The sequence below is a fragment of the Beauveria bassiana genome (genome assembly GCF_000280675.1).
Source record: "Beauveria bassiana ARSEF 2860 unplaced genomic scaffold BBA_S00015, whole genome shotgun sequence".
Lineage (NCBI taxonomy): Eukaryota > Fungi > Ascomycota > Sordariomycetes > Hypocreales > Cordycipitaceae > Beauveria > Beauveria bassiana.
Window position 1 is genome coordinate 578404 of NW_007930850.1, and position 21124 is coordinate 599527.

The 21124-nt window shown below is 53.6% G+C and overlaps 6 protein-coding genes across 6 annotated transcripts; 4 read left to right on the plus strand and 2 right to left on the minus strand.

Moving 5' to 3' along the window:
* Positions 1-932: 932 nt before the first annotated feature.
* On the minus strand, positions 933-4562 carry BBA_05770 (serine/threonine kinase IREI; the record flags this gene model as incomplete). The annotated part of the gene is made up of 1 exon (XM_008600867.1): positions 933-4562. The coding sequence occupies one exon, from the start codon at positions 4560-4562 to the stop codon at positions 933-935; it is 3630 nt and encodes a 1209-aa protein (XP_008599089.1).
* Positions 4563-6037: 1475 nt separating this feature from the next.
* Positions 6038-8389, minus strand: BBA_05771 (eukaryotic translation initiation factor 3; the record flags this gene model as incomplete). Its single annotated transcript, XM_008600868.1, has 3 exons — positions 6038-6478; positions 6530-8066; positions 8118-8389. 3 exons carry the CDS (start codon positions 8387-8389, stop codon positions 6038-6040), a joined length of 2250 nt encoding a protein of 749 aa, XP_008599090.1.
* A 404-nt stretch (positions 8390-8793) lies between these two features.
* BBA_05772 (T-complex protein 1, beta subunit) lies at positions 8794-10656 on the plus strand (the record flags this gene model as incomplete). Its single annotated transcript, XM_008600869.1, has 4 exons — positions 8794-8814; positions 8940-9091; positions 9166-10540; positions 10597-10656. 4 exons carry the CDS (start codon positions 8794-8796, stop codon positions 10654-10656), a joined length of 1608 nt encoding a protein of 535 aa, XP_008599091.1.
* Positions 10657-10936: 280 nt separating this feature from the next.
* On the plus strand, positions 10937-11958 carry BBA_05773 (uncharacterized protein; the record flags this gene model as incomplete). The annotated part of the gene is made up of 3 exons (XM_008600870.1): positions 10937-11066; positions 11123-11176; positions 11246-11958. The coding sequence occupies 3 exons, from the start codon at positions 10937-10939 to the stop codon at positions 11956-11958; spliced, it is 897 nt and encodes a 298-aa protein (XP_008599092.1).
* Positions 11959-15240: 3282 nt separating this feature from the next.
* BBA_05774 (TBC domain-containing protein) lies at positions 15241-17450 on the plus strand (the record flags this gene model as incomplete). Its single annotated transcript, XM_008600871.1, has 2 exons — positions 15241-16890; positions 16947-17450. 2 exons carry the CDS (start codon positions 15241-15243, stop codon positions 17448-17450), a joined length of 2154 nt encoding a protein of 717 aa, XP_008599093.1.
* A 1792-nt stretch (positions 17451-19242) lies between these two features.
* Positions 19243-20251, plus strand: BBA_05775 (DEK C terminal domain-containing protein; the record flags this gene model as incomplete). Its single annotated transcript, XM_008600872.1, has 3 exons — positions 19243-19255; positions 19357-20015; positions 20063-20251. 3 exons carry the CDS (start codon positions 19243-19245, stop codon positions 20249-20251), a joined length of 861 nt encoding a protein of 286 aa, XP_008599094.1.
* Positions 20252-21124: the final 873 nt, after the last annotated feature.

Consider the following 21124-nt stretch of genomic DNA (forward strand, 5'->3'; position numbering starts at 1 on the left):
TTTTTGTAACAAAGCCTCGCCATTTGCAGGAGCAACAACGAAGCGACAAGCAACCAAGTAAGATGGTGTCAGCTCGCCTCACAAATGAGAGAACAAGGATAGTCGGGCGACACTTCAACAAATGAAAGTTGTCATATCAGATTCACCTCATTATTAGATACACCCCATGTTCGTCTATTTCCCATTTACCAGAGCTCTTGCTTGAGCAAGTAGTCATTTGGCCTTTTGTTTTCATGAGGCATCCATCAAGCCTTCTTTTTTTTTGTCCCCTCTAGCCTCGACGTTTTAACGCCATATACGTTTACTTTTCCCAATCACAATGAAAATTTCCTGCCTTGGCGCGGTCTTCGCTGGCTGTCTCTTCTGTCTTGAGCGGCTTGCTCTCGTCTAGTCGCAACAGCTACATGTCGCCTGCCTGCCTGCCTGCCAGGCCGCGTTCTGTCTGCATAATGAACAACTCACAGCAGACCTGCTGCAATCTTGGTTGTGTGCTCGGAGTTGTGCACGCCAAGGGTCCAATGGTGCTGGCCAGTGGGGTGATCCGGTCGCCAAGGCATCGGAGGTTGTACACGACGCATCGTCTTACGCGGTCAGTACCCTTTAACTTTTAAAGAGTCTTTGTACCAGCTACAAGTAAAACCCAATATTCCTTCTCGGCTCTCTTCAGATACTTTAGCTACCCCAATAAGGAGACCATTCTAAAGGTAATGTACATATTCTTGCGTATCCAGCAGCGGGTTAATACCAATTACACAATCACACAATCTCAACAATATCCAGCAGCCTTGGCACACCATTTTGCACACGACGAAGAAAGTCAAAGGCACAAGAGAGAGTAAACATCGCTTTTATTCTTCACAGTCTTAGATGCCACAGATAATACAGCATACCATACACACACATACAAGCAACACCACAATGTATCCGCTACCCTACAGCCCCGCAGGCTGATAGTAATCCCTGAAGCGGTCCGTCTCCTCCCACCGCACATTGTACACGACATTCCAACACGACAGCAGCAAGGAAGGAAACCTCGTAGTCCAAAAACTCAAGTAGCCTTCCGGCAAAGGCCCGACAAAGCGCTGGAGACTCTCCGACATGTCCTCATAATGGTTGCGCTTGTTGCGCAGGGCGCGCAGCAGATCCAGCAGGCGAGAGCCCGTGTACTTGCGCTGCTTGCCAAGCGAGTCGACAAACTCTCGCGGCAAGGCCTTGAGAAAGTCGCCTCGAGTCACCTCGGGGGCGTGACGCTCCAGCTCCAGGAGGGCGGGCGAAGGGGGGTCTCGAGTCTCCTTTTCAAAGTGGTCCGACACATCACATAGAAACGCCAGTCGTTTCTTAGCGGACCAGAAGAAGGGATGTGCCATGACCTCGCGCGCGGGAGGGCGCCTCTTGGGATCGGCTTCCAACATGGAAGCAACCAAGTCCTTGGCCTCGGAAGCAAAATCACCTAGGGAATCGAGCAGATGCAGTTTGTATTCGCCCTTTCGAATGTTGACCTCTCTCATGTACCGATCCCCACAGTCGAACGGATGAGAACCATTAGTCAAGACATAAAAAAATACAAGACCGAGTGAGAATATATCGATAGCGCGCGTCGCGCGACGGCTGCCAGGCATGAGACCATCATTCACAAGAACCGAGCCAGAGCCGCTATGCGTACTAGCATCGACCATGGAAATCTCGCGTGCATCGTCATCCAGTAGCAACTCTGGTGCCCGCCAACCAGACGTTCCAGCGGCGCGGCCAGTCGTCGCCCCAAAAGATGACTGACCCCCCTCAAGCTTTTTGCACAGACCAAAGTCAGAAACCAACAATCTGGCCTTGCCGCCCTTGCCCATATTGACGAGGATGTTCTGAGGCTTTAAATCGCGATGAACAATGCGAAGATTGTGCAGATGGCTGATACCATTGGTGATTTGATACAAAACACCAGGAAGGTCCATCCTGCCTGCATTGGCCAGCTCTCGATAGGCATGCGGCCTCTCGACCACATCTGCTAGAGATGCTGCGCATCGTTCCAACGCGATATACAAGAAGCCGTCTTGCATCTGCTGCGAATAGTATCGGATGACGTTGGGGTGGTCATCACTTTCACGCAGCAGTCTGGTTTCCTGCGAAGCAATATCGTAAAACTGGATCAACATGCGCTTCACTGCAACGTCGCGACCATCGAAGCGCCCAGCAAAAACGAGTGTGCCGTTGCTTCCTGTGCCCAGTTGAACTTCGGTGTTAACTTCGATGTTGCCCATGCGCATGATTGGGTTAGTAACGGCATTCATGTCATTGTGTACAGTCATGACGTCAGGTTGAAGGCTGGGTGTGTCTCCAAGACGCTTGGCATTCTTGATAGCTTCTTCGACAGTCGAGGCAGCGAGGTCATCATCGCGAGACTGCGAGTTCTCGCGCTGCTTTTTGGGGCGGTGTTTCACTCCACCACGTCGGCCGCGATGGGCCTTTTTCTTGCCCTTGGCAGGGGTTTCGAGGCCATCCTCATTCGTCTCATCGTCAAGGGCTTTATGCTCCTTGTTACCTCCTGACTGGGGCGTCTTTTGTCCGTCAGGCATGCCAACGCCATTGCTCTCGAGTTTAGCAGACTCAGAAGTCTTAGCTTCTTGATCCTCTTCATCGGCTGGATTCACATCTTTTTCCTTGTGTATCTCGACAGCCTCGGCTTTCTTGAGAGTGCGCTTCACTTCTCCAGTATTGTAGTCTTCCTTATCCTCTGGGAGAGTTTCTGCGAACAAGAGAGTTTGAACCTCCTCAACTAGTCCCTTGTGAATACCTCTGGACCGGAGCCTGTGGTAAGAGCGACGAAATCTCTTGTGCTGAAAGCCGAGAAAGATAAACATAATAACAATAACCAATGGATTCCTCACCAAGTCATGTATACTATTGGCGAGGCTTTGGGGAAGCGATTTGACTTTGGTGATAATTGTGGGCTCCTCAGTAATGGCTGCCGCGTCATTTCGCGATGCAGTATTGATGTCAAGCTGGTCAACGACATCTTCAGCCGACCTATCGGGCAAGCTCCGGAATTGATTGTTATCTCCCCGGATCGACTCCAAGAAATGGGTACCCACAAGGGCCTTGCTGATGCGAGATTGGCTGATGGTGTCCGACGATGGCGAAATGCCCCACCAATCCGGGCTTGCCATCTGAGCCAGTGGCGCGCTGATGATCAGAGGGTATGCTTGTCCAGACATGGCATACCAGCTGCCCGCCTCGGTCTGATTGACAAATATGCTGTTCAAACGCATCTGCTTCTCATTCTTGTCACGAGCAGGCATAGGCGGCTGAGGAAGAACGACAAGCTGCGGGTTGCTGCCGCTAACAGCATCCCAGGGACGGCAAACATCAAATACGCTGGCGACAGGAGCGGCAAACTTGTTGGAGAAGAGAGGAGTGGTCTTTTCCTTGTTCGACTGGTCAAATGCGTAGACCTTGCCATTGTGCTGGCTTGTGATGTATCGATTGTCCAGAGAATTGTGATACTGGAGATAGAGGTCGCTGTCAAAGGTATTTGGGCCCCATTCGGAGTATTTCAAGGTAGCGATGGGGCGGCCATCAGAACCCTGAATGCCAACAGTATACTCGGTCCTGCCCAAGGTAATGGTCCCGGTGGTGAGGCATTCTTCATTGTTGCGATCGTCAAAGGTGTTAGCTTGGCGACAAAAGTCGTCGGTGTTGACGTGGGAGCCACTGGAACCAAACCACTTGATAACTCGGCCGGTGGCGGCGTCAAGCGTGACCATGGTGGTCTTCTTGTCACCGGTGTAGACAATTTGGCCCTCGACATCCTCGTACGGGGAGAGTTGCTCGACCAGGCTTTTCATGGTAAAGCCGGTTTTGACAAGTCCGGCGCCGGGGTCGGGTCGCCAGATAAAGATGCCGCCATTAGAGTTGGGCTCGACGACCCAGAGATAGTGATCGACGGGGTTGTAATCGTCGTCGAGGACGGAGTTGTTGAGACGGTAGTGTTTGGTCTCGACCATGGGTAGGTCGACTTCGAGGTGCCAGCGTTGTTTACCGGTGTTACGGTCGGTGGCGTACAAATCTCCATCGACGGTCGCCAGAAGAACAAAGTCTTCCACTTCCCAATCCTCCAGGTTCCGCGCATTGTGCGGCGCTGTCAACCCTGAGGCTGAAATGCTACGGGGTCGAAGATCGCTGGGGGGTCTTGGTGCTCGGACGGGCTTGGCCGGAGCTAAAGTTGCAAGGGCGCTCTCATCGTCGGGAATGATGATGTGACGTTTTTGGTTTTGTCGGCTGGAGCTCCGGGCGGTATACCGGGTCTTGGTAGAGGCGTCGGAGGCCTTGGTCGCCTGACTGGTTACGGCATCGATGGACGAAGAAGCCCAGCGGGCGGATTCATCAACGGATACCTTGTCGTTGTGTAAGTCGTGGTTCGCGTGCGGCGAGCCAGAATGGACGGTTGGAGGCTGAGGCTGCTCATGCGCATCGGAAAGCTGGAGCCATGGAATGAGAATGATGGCGAATGCGAGTAGCAGCCTATTTTGCTGGGCGGACCGCCGTCCGTCGCCAGGACGGCGCCGTAGCATTATGTCGAGATGCGGGCGAGCAAGACGGACTATTCAGCAAGCCTGTGACGGGCATCCAGGCCACATGCACATAAGCGATGAGGGTTCAACCAGGGCGGATCCAGCGGATGCTGTCTGATGGGAGCATCAGCCATGCCCGGGACGGTCGGGGCGGCGGGCAAGTGGTGCGTATCGAGTGAGGATGCCGTGACGGTAGGGTGCAACGCTGTCAAAGATGTCAAGAGATGAAGAAATGCTGTAGAACGCTGGCCGGAGATGCAGAGATAAGTAGCTGTTTTGAAAGCTTCCAGGAGATGGAAAGAGAAGCGGAGACGGGAGAGGCAGATAGTGGCCGCTGACTCGATATGTGTGTGTGGGATGGGCGGCGGGCAGTTGCGGCGGCACAGCGGCGTTGTGGGCTGATGAGCAAGATCCAGCCCAGCCCCCCCTGTTGCGAGCCTTTTTGGTGGTTCTTTTCTCGTCTTTTTGGTGCTTTCTTTTTCCATGGTGCGACCAGCGAGCCCTTGTCTTGCGTGCTTCCAATAGTACTGCCATAACATCAGCGACACTTGACACATTGCGAATTGATGTATGACTCTTATCTCGCCTTCATCAGACTTTGATCTTTTTTCTTCATCGTCGGAATTTCTTCATTTCATTCTTGTGGCCTCTACCCTCAGCCGCTGCAATACGAAGTACAGGCCATCCATTAACACAGCCTGGCTCATACAACCAAAACAGGCCCCAAACAGCGAACCGCGCAAGCTCGCACACACACACAAAATAAATTCGTCTCCACCACCCCTCCGGGTCTCCCTTGCAGACTAGAGTGACTAGGTAGGTTGACTAGGTACGGATTAGTAGACCACCTATGAATTATGCAAAGACTTGGCCTTTTCTTACTTGGCAATGCCAAGTTGGCATGCCAATACGGAGTACACACCTAACTACCTAGTTAAATTTTTATCCGTACTCTCAGCATCTTGTTTCCAGCCTGTTCCATGCCAGCCCACCTCGCCCACTCATGGCGTTTTAGCTTGCCCGCCTGTGCCGACGTGATTGCTTCGTCTGGCGCTTGCCAGGTAACGCCACCAGCTGTCAAATCCCAACTGTCCAACTGTCAACTCGCCGAGTAACGTTGACGTGTAATAGACGTGCTACACTTTTCACAGAGTCACAATCACCGGTCTGCGGCATATAACATTCCTTGGTTATTTACTCAGGTCGAAACGCCCCTCATCAACCCAGCATCGCTCCTGGTCTCGACAACTTATGCCCCCGCCACCACATGAATCGAACCCGTCAACTTCTTGTATCATACCATACGCATGTACATCACTTATCCAGCATTTTTTATCAATTGATCTTTGTTCCATGCTTGAATCATAAGAAGAACCCTCTTAAAAACGTCATTACCGAGCCTGGCCGTGCTCCGTCTTTTTTCTACCCGTACAGCAAAAAAGTCACTCCATGTATATGCACGGCAAGCTTGCGCTCTAGCCCACAATCTCCTCCGACTCCTCCAACACCTCTTCCACAATCTCCTCGATGATCTTCTCCTCTTCGACTGAGCCTCCCGTGCCCTCGACCTCCTTCGTCTTTGCCGCCAACAGCGCAGCATGGGGATCTTGCGGTAGCCCCAGCGCTTCTCTTTCCTCGTACACTTCCTCCTCCACATCCGCCCGCCACATGTACCACTCCTCGAGCATACGGCGTCGCGCCTCCACCACAGCCAAGTCAGCAGATGCGCCACGATCGGCGTCTTCTTGCTCAAATACGCGGCTGTATTCGCGCAAATTCTTGCGCACTTGCTTCTGCTCTTCCTTGCTCAGCAGCGTCGCCGGCCGCGGCCGCCATTGGAACTGCTTGAACTTCTCCACCGGCTCCTCCCTCAGAACCTCTCCACGGAAGTCGTAAATGTGATAGCCATTTTCCATCTAGATATTGTTAGTATGCATTGACACCAATGTGGCAAGGGATGGACCTACAGAGTGCTTCCAGGCAGAGGCCCAGGTCGCCACAAAACGACCAGATGGATCCCACTCAATGTCTGTCACACCGTAGTGGTCGCCAGTGTTCATCAGCTGCAAGTTGGCCGTGAGATCCTTATCCGATTCCGGCTTCTCGCCCTCAAAGTCGAGATCGAAGAAGTCGAGATCCGAGCTCTGCTGATTGCCAATCGTGGCAATGAGCACGAATCGACCCTTGGGCGACCAGTAGATGGCATTGCTGTTCTTTTTGTCCAGTGTGCGCAGGTGCTTAAAGTTACCAGCGACGGGACCTTTGGCCTTCTCGGGACAGAAGAAAGAAACCGCCGTCTTGGGCGTAACAGCTGTGGCGGCCACGGGCTCAGTTGTGGTGATGATGGCAAAACGGTCGCCCTTGGGCTCCCAAGCAAAGTTGATGACGGTATCCTTGATAGTGTCTACAACCTCAACTGGAACGCCTTTCTCCTTGACGCGGAAAATCTCAAGCGTCGTAGCCTGAGACTTCTTTGACTTGGAGTGACGGTCGACCTTGACGCACAGGTAGGCTCCCTCTGATTGCCAGTGGAGCTTAGCATCACTGACATTGAAGAGGTTCAGGCTGCGGACAATCTCCTTGGATGGAATGCTCATCAGGCTGACCTTGGCGGGATTGCTGCCAATTTCGGGGGTCCAGAAGCAAAACAGCTGTTCATACGTCTTAACGCCGTCGCGCTTGACTGTAGCGGGAGCCCAGTCAAAGTCAACCACGGCATCAATCTTGATGGTGGTCTTGTCGAGGAGATTCATGCGGGGAAGCTCGTAGACGGAGATGGACTGGCCAGGATTCAGACGAGCAACGTACTTGTCGTCGGCCGACCACTTGAAGGCAGGCCACTGCTGCTTGGGCGGGGGCTTGCCATCCTCGGACTTGGGAGGCTCCAAGTTAGCAAACGAACGGATGGGCATTTCGGATTCAATGTCCCAGATGACATAATTCTTGCCCTCATCGTCAGCAGTAAGGGTACCGTCGCCGCCATCCTCGGGCACCGAAATCGGACGGTTAGACCAAGTAACAAGGTACTTTTCGTTGGGCGAGTATGCAACCAGATTGACAAAAGGGTGGGGGAAACGACCCTGCTTCGACCATGAGCTGCCGCCCCAGATCTGGACTCCACGGGCGTGAATCGAGGTGAGGTAGCTGCCCTTGGGCGACCACTGCAGGAAGGTTTCGGTCCAGTGCTGGCGCTCAACAATGTTCTCAGGCTGGTCCTTTTCGTTGTTCCAGAAAACGCCAACGTTGTCACCGCGGTACATGACGAACTGATCGCGGCCGCGACCGGCAGGATCCTTTAGCCACCACCTGAGATGCTCACGCTTCTCAAAGGGAGGAATCGCGGGGGCGACATATTCTTCCTTGATACGACCTTCTGCACCGTATCTTTCAATGTCGCTAATCTTGTTGATTCTCAGGGTGTGCTTCTTATCGAGAGGGACCATGTCGAGGGAGCGGACAGCAGCAGCGGCCTCGCTGGCGGTTGAGTATTCGATGAATGCGAATCTGTATACCATTTAGCGGGACACAAGTCAACAAGACGCGGGATTCACAAACCCTAAAGACTTGTCGTTGTCACCCATGGGCATGTAAATAGAATCCTCACGGGCCTTTCCAACAGTGTTAAGCTTCTTGAGCAGAAACTTGACGAGCTTGGGCTTTTGCTCTTCATTGACGACGGGAAGACCATCGATGACGACAAACGTATCGTAGCCCTTGTCGAGCTGTACGTCGAAGCGCTCACGGAGATCGGAAAAGTCAATGTCATCTTCGTTGAACTCGTCGTCGTCGAGGTCGGCCTCGCGCAAATGATCGAAAGAGGGCGCCATGTTGTCGTGGTGGTGTTGCAAGCGAGGGGTCTGTTGACAATGCCCCGCTTTTGTCGCTTTTGTAAAGATTCACAGAGAGAAAAGCTGCAAATATGACGGCGGACGCGAAAGGGTATATATAGGCCAGAGCTGCACGCGGGGGCAGAGTGTCGACTGTGCCAGGGAGATCCTCGTGCGGCGCGAATGGAACGGCCGTGTCGTGCGTGGCGAGATGCTGTTTTTTTGGCTATGGCCTGGCCTGGCGCAAATTTGGTGGTTCTCGACTTTGCACAATGTGTGCGCGGAGAAGCGATCTTCCTTTGCCGGGCAGTTTGCCCATCGAGGGGCAAGTCACGTGCAGCGGACAGGTAGTGGGGTTGTACCTGCAAGACTGCTGGAAGCTCCAGAAAAAAAGGCTGCCTTCGATGAGCTTCGAGGGGCGGAGAGTACTGATTCCCGCTTCACTTGTTGCACACGATAGGCTCGATCAGTGACAAAGCCTACAATGGTATGATGCTGCCTGTGACCAAGACTACCAGACTCAGGTCAACTAACCTCTTCTTTACTGTAGTCGTTTGCACCTACACAAATCTTTGCGGAGGGAACCACCGAGGAAAAGGGTGAGAATGCGCGTCTCGCCGCCTTTGTCGGGGCCATTGCCGTTGGCGACCTGGTGAAGAGCACCCTCGGCCCCAAGGGTATGGACAAGATCTTGCAGTCTGCGTAAGTTACAAATGCGATCTCGGCGCACAAGACAACACCAGACCCTCTCTATACACTGTCTAATGCACCGACAGATCCACTGGCGAAATTATGGTTACCAACGACGGCGCCACCATTCTCAAGTCGATTGCTCTCGACAACGCCGCCGCCAAGGTCCTGGTCAACATTTCCAAAGTGCAAGATGACGAAGTTGGTGACGGCACAACATCCGTTGCCGTCCTCGCCGCCGAGTTGCTTCGCGAAGCCGAGAAGCTCGTCGATAAGAAGATTCACCCCCAAACCATCATCGAAGGATACAGAATAGCTAGCCAAGCCGCTCTCAAGGCTCTTGAAGCCTCCGCCGTCGATCACAGCAAGAATCCTGACGCTTTCCGCAAAGACCTCGTCGCCATTGCCCGCACGACCCTGAGCTCTAAGGTCCTCGCGCAGGATCGCGAGCACTTTGCCGAGCTCGCTACCGATGCCGTTCTCCGATTGAAGAAGTCCTCCGACCTGAGCCACATTCAGATCATCAAGAAGGCTGGCGGAAAACTGAGTGACTCTTATCTGGATGAGGGTTTCATCCTGGACAAGAAGATTGGTGTCAACCAGCCCAAGCGCTTGGAAAAGGCCAAAATTCTTGTCGCCAACACCTCCATGGATACCGATAAGGTGAAGATTTTCGGCGCTCGCGTCAAGGTCGGTTCGACTTCCAAGCTTGCCGAGCTCGAAAAGGCCGAAAAGGACAAGATGAAGGCCAAAGTGGACAAGATAAAGGCACACGGCATCAACTGCTTTATCAACCGGCAGCTTATTTACAACTGGCCCGAACAGCTCTTTACGGACGCCGGCATCATGTCGATTGAGCACGCCGACTTTGACGGCATCGAGCGTCTAGCTCTCGTCACTGGTGGCGAGATTGCTTCCACTTTTGATCACCCGGACCAGGTCAAGCTGGGGCAATGCGACCTGATTGAGGAGGTTATTATTGGCGAAGACACACTGATCAAGTTCTCTGGCGTCTCTGCGGGTGAAGCTTGTACCGTTGTTCTCCGCGGTGCAACTGATCAGCTTCTGGACGAGGCCGAACGAAGCTTGCACGATGCCCTGGCCGTTTTGTCACAGACTGTCCTGGAACCTCGCACCACTCTTGGTGGTGGCTGCGCCGAGATGCTGATGGCCAAGGCCGTAGAGGGCGCTTCTACAAGAGTTGAGGGCAAGCGCCAAATGGCGGTAAACAGCTTCGCTACCGCCCTGACACAGCTGCCAACTATTTTGGCCGACAATGCCGGTCTGGACTCAAGCGATTTGGTGGCACGTTTGCGCAATACAGTGTACAAGGGCATGTCTACATATGGTCTTGACCTGACGACGCCGGGCGGCGGGCTTGCCGACATGCGAGATTTGGGTGTTATTGAGAGCTACAAGCTGAAGAGAGCTGTCGTGTCGTCAGCCAGCGAGGCTGCAGAGGTGAGTTTTATCACGGCTGCCGACGAATTATGACACACCGTGCTAACTATGTGCAGCTCCTCCTCCGTGTTGATGATATTATCAGAGCGGCCCCGCGACGCCGCGAGCAGATGTAGAAAGGGTTAATGCATATAAACAGAAGCAAAAGTTTGATATATCATTGGGGAGTGGGCATGAATCTGTAATGATACCATAGATAAGACCGGTATAGTGAATGCCGTACATGCGCTCTAATTGCGTGCAAATGTGAGAGCAGAGTGAATGTTGTAATGGCACTGACACGTGAGGAAGAAGCGCAAACTCAGGCAGAAGCCAGTGCCGTTTGCACACTGACTTAGCAAGCTTCCATCGCGCATCTCATAATCACAGCCAGCCCTTTACTTTTCTCCGCTCGCGATGATGGATGTGATAGAAATCAGCTCCGATTCCGACTCAGACTGCGTCGTCTCGCCGCAGCCCCCGTTCAAGAAGCGACGCACGACATTTTATCGTGAGCAAATGAAGGAAGCACGCGGTAAAAATCGCGGTAAGTGACGTTTTCTCAGCGTGCAATCGGTACATGGCTAACTCTCCCGACGGTAGACGAAGCTACATTGCCGCGAAAGAGCAAGAAGACGGCGGTCGAAGAGTCACGAGGTAACATGGACTTTTGCGAGCTACGGTCTACGAAACAAAGACGGAGCTGAGGCTGACTGGTGAGCGCAGAAGATCGGACCGCCGACAAGGAGCGACAGCCTGGAGAAGGAAAGCATACGCGGAGGCAGCAGCCGCAGGCGACGCGGGGTGGAAGCAATGATGCGATCGTGGTGCCGTCGGGCCCGGCGGTCGAGGAAGGCGAGCAGCGACAGAGGCCCCTCGACGTCCGAAACAAGGCCTTCGTCGACTCGCCGCATGTCCCTTTCCCGATGACGGTGCCTGCACCGATAGCAGCACCCGTAGTGGCAGTGGCAACACCTGCGGCACCATCGTCTACGGCACCATCGTCTGCGGCACCATCGTCTACAGCACCATCGTCTGCGGCACCATCGTCTACGGCACCATCGTCTGCGGCATCACCCCGCTTCCGCGCAGATAAGGGAACGCAGCCACTGCCTGTCCTTCCCATTGCCGCAGAGAAACCCTCTTTACCAGACACCATCGCATCAGCCGAAAAGCCAACCCCCACTGGGTCTGATCGGGAACCACACCTCCCGGCCAGCGCTGTGGCAAACTCGTCCGATCCTCTTACGCTGCAGAAGTCGCCCAGCCAGGCCTCGCTCCATAAGTCGAGATGCTTGCAGCAGCAGCACACTAGACCGGGAAATACTGCGCCTGCTCTTCCAGCGTCGTTGCAGGCGGTCATGGCGCACTTGGGGAGGGTGTGGCGGCGCCCGGGACAGTTGTTTCGGAGGCAGGCAGACGACGATGCGACACGGTGAGCTTTTATGGGATAAAGAGAATAAACAGTAATGGCCACTACTTTGGATCTCGTGTGCAAGTTGCCGGTACAGATGCTGCAGCTCTGAGTTTGGACAGACGACCACGATCGGTTGAGGCGCCTACATTGGGCAAGGGATGGACCACGAAAAGGGAAGGAGATGCAGACGATTAGTTGCCTGTGCTTTTGCTTAGAGCTTACAATTTTGAACCCGTTTTTTGTGCCTTCTGAGGCCGAGTTAAAGTGACAAAGGACAATGGCAAGTGGCGGGCGGCATGCTTTACCATGCAGTAGTCTGTAGATGACTGCAGAAGATTGGTAGCCCCTATTAGTTGCCGAACTTGCACGAGGAGAAGCGGACGTGTCCATTAACTCTGCGTTTTTCGCTTGATTTTGTCACATGCACTGACATGGTAATCATGTTGAAAAGACCTGGAGTAGTAATGTGGGGGAATGCGCAGCGTCATGCATGACAGGATGGATGCCGTCTTCGTTGTGCAGGGCAAACGCCGAGTGTCTCATGCTTGTCTTGCCATGGCCAAAGGTGAGACGAACAGGTTAATGGGGTACATCAAGAGGAAGAAGATGGTAATCAGAGTTGAGAGGTCGCATGAAGAAAGGAGAAATATGTAAAGGAAGAAAAAAAGGAAATGAACTGGACTTATTCAACAAGAAGTATAAGAGCGAATATTTCGGCATGATAACACTGCAAATGACGAAGCGGATATCATCAGCCAGGAAACTGCAATGGGCTGGCAAAGCGGGGTCAAAATTAAGAGACCAATGATTGATTTTTCTCGTCCATATTTGGCACGTCGAAAGCATGCCCGAACCACGCAGGCTCAATGATGCAAATGTCCAGCGGCCAGGCTCAGTGAGGTTCCTTTGGAGGCTTACTCAGGCACGCGACACCGGTGGGCAGGCAGCGGACCGGCGTGAAGAGGCCGCCGCGGTGCGCGTGCGCGGATCAAGACGGCCATACGGACATGCTGGACAATCCGCATCGGACACGGTGAAACAGGTCTCTGGATGAACCGGACAGATGAGGGGAAACCTTGACAATCGTAGCCAGCGTCGTGGTATCACTAAGATACGCGCTGCTGACACGACGCGCGATTTCAACATGATTCTGTTCAAATTTCTTTTTATAAATTTAAGGTTTAAACCAGGGCTGTGAACTTTGTTGATTGTCAACAAATAATCTGTAATTACATATTCGTGGTGCCATCATGAGAACCAGCAGGCGGATCGGCGAGACTAGGCGAGGGGTGATAGGATCAGCGGAGATGGGGCGGACAAAGTTCTAGACCAAATTCAGCGCATCCACCGGGTCCATTGGAAAGAGAGAAATGCGCATGGAAGAAAGGGGGATGGTGAGCGACTAGTGACTCGATGGTTCGCGGGTGGTTTGAGCAGTGAGTGCCCCGAGACTTGACAAAGAGCTCGAGCAAATTGTCGTGTGTTGATTTCTGAGTTTCTATTACCGATTGATGAAAGAAATTGAAACAAAGAACGATATGAGGGCCGCAATGTCAATCAAATCCAACCGGATAGAGCGGCTCGAGGGCAATACAATAAGAGCAGCCATGCGTGTTTCGATGGGAAAGAAACTGGGCAGCTGTGGTGGCTTGCGCCACATTTTCTGCCGTGTTGCATCTGGGGAGAAGGAGAATTTATTTCTTAGGAGATTTCGAAAGGAGGTTTTTTGGCTCCGTACGGAGGGAGTGGACTGGGAAAAGGCAAGGCGTCGAGGCCATTGGCGTGACACCACCAGGATCCGTTCTAGTTAGGGTGAGGCTGCTGCCGGCGGGGAGTTACTTAGTAGTCTCGCTTTGGTTCTGTGGCAGAGACACGATGGCCAGCTAGTAGTTGCTACCTATTTTGAATAACATGAGCTGTTGAAGGTCTAGTGACACTTTGACCGGAAAAGGTTGCCCGAGAGTTGCAGTGGATGGGAAGGCGAGCTTAAAGTTTGAGGTGACAGACGGATGGAGGGACGGTGTGCACGTTTTTTTAGACCGGCGGCCCCCCAATAAATGGAGCGCTAATTAGGTGTATTTATGAGAGGAGACGATAGGGGGTGCTTACATGCACTGATTGTACGTGCAGCAGCTACTCGAGCGAAGCGAGGACGGCGAGCGCGGTGGGGAAGAAAACAGAGAAAGAAAGAGGGTACAGATAGGCCAGAACAAAACAAAACGAAGCGATCAATCTGACAGAGGAGATTCTCGATTCATTGTTGCGTCGAGAGACAAGAGAATTGGCATGTAACATGCTGCTTATAATTTTGATTTTCTGCCGTGGTGGTATAGGTACCTACCTTATTCGCGTCTGGCAAACTTCCATGGTACCTAGGTGCCTAGGTAGGTACCAAAACTGAGTGATTGGCAAGTGGCAAGAACAGACAGAACAAGCGGCTCCAGCGGGCTCCAGCGAGGCGCGTGCTGACCCCACCAGTGATTGCAGGTGCTTTTTCGGACCTCGCGACGGTAAATCATGACCGCTGAGTGCAAAAATGTGTCCAGGTAGTTGGCTATCTAGATAATCAAATTGGTTGAACAGGCAGGCAATTTGGCTTCAATTTGATCAGTCAGGTTAGGAAATGGTGGTAGGTTGGCTTGGAAGTTGACTGGGAATTTGGCGTGTAAGCTGACATGAAAGTTGAATGAAAGTTGGAAGCTCTGGGCAGCAGAGGAGGCTCCAGCGTCCACCACCCTGCAAGGCCACTGTACCCCTGCGCTGTCTCTGTTGCTCCGCTGAATGCAACCTGACAGACCTTTCCTTTGACCTGTTGACCTATTTACAGGCTCTGGTAGTCAGTCAGTCAACAGTGCTAACCAGGAAACAGGTTAGTTCATCTGCGGATGGATGTTCATGACCGCCGTCATCGACAAGTCTCTTTTCCCTGTTCCCCTACTCCGCTGTCTTTCCGCAGTCCATTCTCTCGTTGGCTTCACTTTTGTTTTTTCTCTCTCAGTTTTACTCATTCTTTACCCCTTTTCCCTATTGCATATTTACAAAATCTCACTCGCTGTATTCCCTATATTCGCCGTATATCTTTTTCTCTCCTTTTCTCTCGTCTGACCGACCGCCGTCGTCACTCGCTCCCACCGCTTGCCCCTGTCTGGCACTCGACCCCTCGAACGTTGTCTCTGTCCGCCCTCACAAACGCCACACTCTGCGTTCAATACCAACGTCCTCTGCTCCCGATACCTCGATAATTTTTACGACTTTGTATTTAATTCGTCACATATACTGCGTCTTCTCAGCCTGACATGTCGCCATGAGCTCCACCTACGCCGTCGCCACCATGCTGCAAAGTCCTGGCTCTCCTCCAGGCATGACAACCTCCAAGAGCTCCAAGTCGTCGTCCTTTCACTCCCTCACCAGCGACGACGGCAGCGTCCTCGCCGACATTGGCCACTTTGAGGACATTGGCCTTGACGATGACCACGCCGCCACACCCAAGGCTTCGACCCAAATCGTCACCCGCCGCATCACCTCGCCCACCTCGATCAACGTTAACATCCCACCCCAGTCTGGACGCACCCTCGTCGCCAACAGAAGAGCACCCGCCCCGAAACGCTCTTTTCCTAATCTTCGAAATAATGTATATTCTACCAACCCCCGCAGTACCAGCACCGCTGCCCTGACCGACGCCCCCCGTCCCATGACCCTCAAAAAGGGCCTCTCCACCACTTCGCTGCCCCAGGTACATCGCCAGCGCAGCATCAGCCCAGCTCTCTCAAGTCGCTCTCGCGACGCCTTTTACCCTCCTCGCCCCCGTCGGGGCAGCTGGCAAGCCAATCTTGATCGCAAGTCCATTAGCGATCTCGAGCAAGAGTGTGACGAAGATGAGGGTGACGACATTCCCGAGGGCTTGGTCCTCGACAATGTTCCCATTTCTCCTCGCCCTCAGCATGAACGTCCGCCAAGCAGAGCACCGTCTGCCAGCACCTCGCCTGAGAGGACTACAAAGGAGCGAGTTCGCAGTGTCGGTAATGGCACGCCTGCCGTCGCCCAAGCACAGGGTTCGCTGCGATCGCCTACCTGGAAGTCGGATGCAGAGAATTGTCCGACAAGTCCCATAAAGACGCGCGCACACAGCTGGAGCATGGCTCACGCCGAGCTCAATGCCGAAGCCCGCGCTCTTACAGAGAAACTTGAGGAGCATGCCGATGAATTGGAAGAGATGCAATCGCGCCGCCCCTCTGCCACCCGCCCCAACACATGGGCTTCATCTCAAACACAAGAATATGCATACGACCGCAAGGAGCGCGGCAAATCTTCCACCCCCGAGCTTCCGCCCTTGCGCCGAACCGACAACATGGTCGACCCTCTACCCATCTCCAAGGAAAAGGAAGCCGTTCTTAGCCGCACCCGTCCATCATGGCTGCCCCCCAAAGATCCCGCAGAAGAACGTCGGCACGTCAAGCAGTATCAGAGGATGATGGCCGCCAGCGCTAAGGCTGACGAGCGCCGCGAAGCTGCCCGAAGAGCCCAGACTACACATCGCGACAACAATGCTGAGACGCTCATGCACCTCTGGGAGGACGACATCATCCCGCGCTGGAACGACGCTATTCGGGAGCGCCGAACCCGCGACATGTGGTGGCGCGGAATAGCCCCCCGCAGCCGAGGCGCCGTCTGGTCCAAGGCTATTGGCAATGAACTCGGACTGTCCGCTGGCTCCTTTCACGCCGCCCTGGGCCGTGTCCACGCGGTGGAGCGGCGCATCAAAGAGAACAGGGCGGAAGAGGGCGATGAAGAAAAGGCCAAGTGGTTTCAAGACATTCGCCAGGCTGCTTCGGAGAGCACCTGGACCGAGCTTCGAATTTTTCAGAAGGGAGGCCCTCTACACGCGGCTCTTGTAGATGTTCTTTGTGCGTACTCCATGTACCGTGTCGATATCGGCTACGCTTCTGGATGCAATGTATGTCCCAACGCACTTTGTTCCACCCTTTCGTCTCATCCTGCTAACATGATCAGACGATTGCCGCGCTTTTACTGCTCAATCTTCCTGACGCCGGCACTGCATTTGTCGCGCTTGCCAACATACTCAACCGACCTCTGCCATTGTCCTTTCAAACGTCCGACGCGACCGCGCAAGCATCCGCCTTTAACCTCGTCTTACGCACTCTCAGCCACAAGTCGGTCACGTTGCACAATCACCTGACGAGCGGCGTTCCCGACCTTACGCCGGAGCTGTACCTCGGCGATCTCTTCTCGAGCCTCTTCACCAGCCTGCTGGCTATTGACGAGGCAGCCCGTCTCTGGGATGTGTACGTGTTTGAGGGAGACTCGCTACTGGTCCGCGCCGCCGTGGCCGTCTTGATGGAGCGCGAGATGGCCCTGCTCGGCAGCAAGACGCCAGACGAGGTCTGGGCCGTCATGGCCAAGGCGTCGAACAACAGCACCGCGCCGCGCGCTGTGGGCGAGGTCGGCGCCGAGTATAAGTTCATACAGGCGGTCCGCAACGCGGGCAAAGCGTGATGCACTGTCGGCATATAAATGAAACAATGTTGTAAGATGCAAAGAACATTCATTTCTTGGGAATCAATCTTGGAATACTTTTACGGCGTTTTTTTCCTAACACGGGTTTCGGGCTCGAATTTACATGGCTTTGGCCCGGAGGCCAAGACCATAAAAAAGCATACATCATCATCTCACAACTATTACACACGGCATGGAACAAACATGTACGAGAGTCCTCCTCTGCGGGCTCCTGAGGGGGACAATCTGATACATTGGGATCACACAAAATTTTTAATTCTTTCCAGCACAACTACTTGGTTGGTCATCTCATTTTTTTTCTTCATCTTCTTGGAACCATTCTTTCAAGACACAGTTTATACAGAGAGGGGGTTTCGATCTTGTGGAGGTGAGTGATTCAGTAAAGTCGCGAGGAGCGATACGGACCTTGTACAGTAGAGAGGTATATATTTACAACAATGAGATATGGATCTGACTGCCATGGAGCTTGACCGAGAGCTGTGTACGACTGTTGGAGTGGAGAGAAAGATGTTGTACGTGTTAATGTTGTTGTAGCTAGCTTATGACCAGGATACTTCAGATATTTACCTAGATCGTATCCGTACTCCTGACAAGATTGGGTGGTGTAGGTGTGGCGCATGAACTCCTGGCCTCTAGCACTGGAAACCAGCGTTTTCGCGTCATGGCGCTTCGAGCCTCTATATTTAGGCCCTAGGCGCCCACAGCAGCCAGTGCCTCCGGTGATTTCTAGCAGAAACGGATCCTGCAATGGTATTTATTCTCACCATCTCTCCAAATCGGGAATGGGTTAATGGGCCTTCTTCGTTGGTGATCTTGCTCTGAACTACCCTGGGCCCACTGTACAGTGTCTCTGTGGCGTCACCAGCCACATGCTCGGCACGACCGCCCCAGCTTCGGCCGTGTCACCGGATCCTTGATCATCATCCAAAGTTGCCCTCCACGCCAGCACTCATCTCGCCAAGAACGTGCAACTTCTCGATCCATCGACCGTTTTACACCTTACCCCCTCATTGAATCAGCAATTTGGGTCGCAGCTCCTCCCACGGTCTCTCTCCTTCCATTGCCATTGTCGCTCTCGCGGTCAACCTCGACGTTTGGCGGACCGTGCCGCGGATCCCCTGCCACCGTCTTTTTTTCTTCTTCTTTCCTTTGGCTGGGCCTTGCTCGCTGCGCGCGTGTGTGACGCCCGGTTCGTACGACCATTGATTTTATTGGCGCCGCCGCGGTGTTACGGTAACTACCTTGGCTCTCCGTTGTAACCTTGTCCGACGCCAGTGTCAGTCCATCAGGTGACGGCCGTCGCCCAACTTCAACCCTCCGCAAACGCAGACAAGCTCCATATCGCCATCTGGTTCTTTCTGCCAGCCAACACCTCTGGCCGGCTTCCTGCGATTCGGCAATCTAGCTCATCGGACGAGAAGCGCCATTGGGAATCCCTTCTTGTTTTTTTTTTCCCCTTCCTCTTCGCTCGCTTTTTTTCTTCTTGCTCGCTGCCCTCGCACGTACCTGCCTAGGCCTTGGGGGGTAATGCACTGACTCGTCCCGCTCGCGCCTCTGCCAACACGTCTGTTTCCCTTTCCTCAGCATACGCTCGCTTCCTCGTGCGACCGCCAAAAGCTCGTCATCGTTGATTGACGGTGTTCGCAACCGCCCACATTCGCCTGCGCAGACTCGCTGACGTCCCCCGATTTGTCTCTGCGTGTTATTCGACGTCGTCGTCTGGGCCCTCCCCGCGCTGTTCCTTATCGGCACGCGATATAGGCCAAACACCATGAGCGCCCCTTGTACGGCTCCATATCGGCTGCTTAACCAGCTGCCCCCGGCCAGACATGGCCGCCCAGTTCAACGCTCAGGCTGACAATTGCGTGTTTTGCTTTGCTTTTAGTGAGCTCTGAAGAGCTGCGACAGTACACGGCCATCATCGACGGTATCCTCGCCACAGCCAACCTCGAAACCATCTCGCGCAAGAAGATTCGGCAGGGTCTCGAAACTTCGCTTGGCGGCAAGGACCTCAGCGAGCAGAAGGTATCACATGCGCGCAACCTTGTCCCGCCAATTGTGCAAGTCGCTAACCCACTGCAACAGGACGCTGTCAAGAAGCTAATCGAAGCACGTTTTGACGCCGTCTCGGGTGCTGACGCCGACGACGCCCAGGCCTCGCCTGACCCCGAGCCCACACCCAGCAAGCGCTCTGCCACGAATGGCTACAACCACTACGACTCGGATGCTTCGGCCGGCTCCGAGCCCGCCAAGAAGAAGGCGAAGCGATCATCGTCGGTGGAAGACGCCGACGCCAAGTTGGCGGCCCAGCTACAGGCGCAAGAGAACCGACTGGCTCGAGGCCGCACTACGCGCGGTGGCGACAAGCCGAGCAGCGGCAAAAAGAAGCGTGCCCCGAAGAAGAAGAGCGCCAAGCGCGTCCGCGACGACGACGATAGCGACATTAATGGAAGCGACGCTCCTCCCAAACGAAAGGCTGGTGGAGGGTTTCAAAAGCCATTTAACCTGAGCGACAGCCTCTCCGTTCTGTGCGGAGAAACACAGGTATGTCGATCATGCACGAGTGACTAGCTCTGTTCTAACCAGCATAGCTCTCGCGTCCCCAGGTCGTCAAGAAGCTCTGGGAACACATCAAAGCCAACGAACTCCAGGATCCCAAGGATAAGCGCCAAATCCTTTGCGACGATCGAATGTTTGCTGTGTTTAGGCAACCCAGGGTGGACATGTTTAAGATGAACAAGGAGATTGGTCAACATCTCTACCCCGTCGGCGAGGAGTAGCAAGTAGGCCTACACAGACTGCTTCACTGCGGTCCGCCGACGCGACGTGCTATGCCAATGGCGTTGGGCACCTGTGTTTGACAGCGATTGGTTGTCATTTTCAATTGCGTGGGTCATAATTTTTAGTCTCTTTTATTGCTTTTTCTCGAATTCGCTGGGGTAAAGGGCGGCGCAGCGAGGAATCATACAAATCGAACAGGTTATGCAGATGCCAGGATTCAGGCGTCGAGTGCAGCAAAAGGGGAAATGCGTGGGCGGAGTGGAAATGAAATGGGCCGCGGAGATACTACTGGCGTATGGGAAGTCCGTTGGGCAAGAAGCCACAGGTTTTTCAATGCTACAATATACTGGTTAACAATCTTGGTGATGGATGATTTATTGGTGGTTTGGCTGATTGGTTACGAGTTGGCTAGATACCAACACGGCACTATACGGATTGGTCAAGGAAAAGGTTACCAACTGCACCCAATTCCTAAGCCACGGCATATTTGAATGGGAAGACTAATTTCTAGAATATCTCATTGTTGTGTCGCGACTAGGAGCCCTGCTCGCGGCGTATGACTCTTTTTTTGATACCTACTTCGCGTGATACCTAAGGTAGGTAGGTACCTTACCGCCTGTACCTTAGCTGAAGGACCCCCCGCTGCTTTCGAGCGGCCTGGCTGAGTCATCGTTACATCTCAGCCGCTGATTTGCCCCTCGTCTCATTTTCGGGGCCTCGAAATGGATTCTGGCAGCTATGCCCCTCTAAAATTAGTGGAAGCCCTCTGGGACACCGTTCATCAATTCGCAGTTCCGCGAGGATCCGGGAAAATATTTCTCTCGCATTGCCCGTCATCACGACTCTCCCAGCTCCATTAAACGAGGACCATA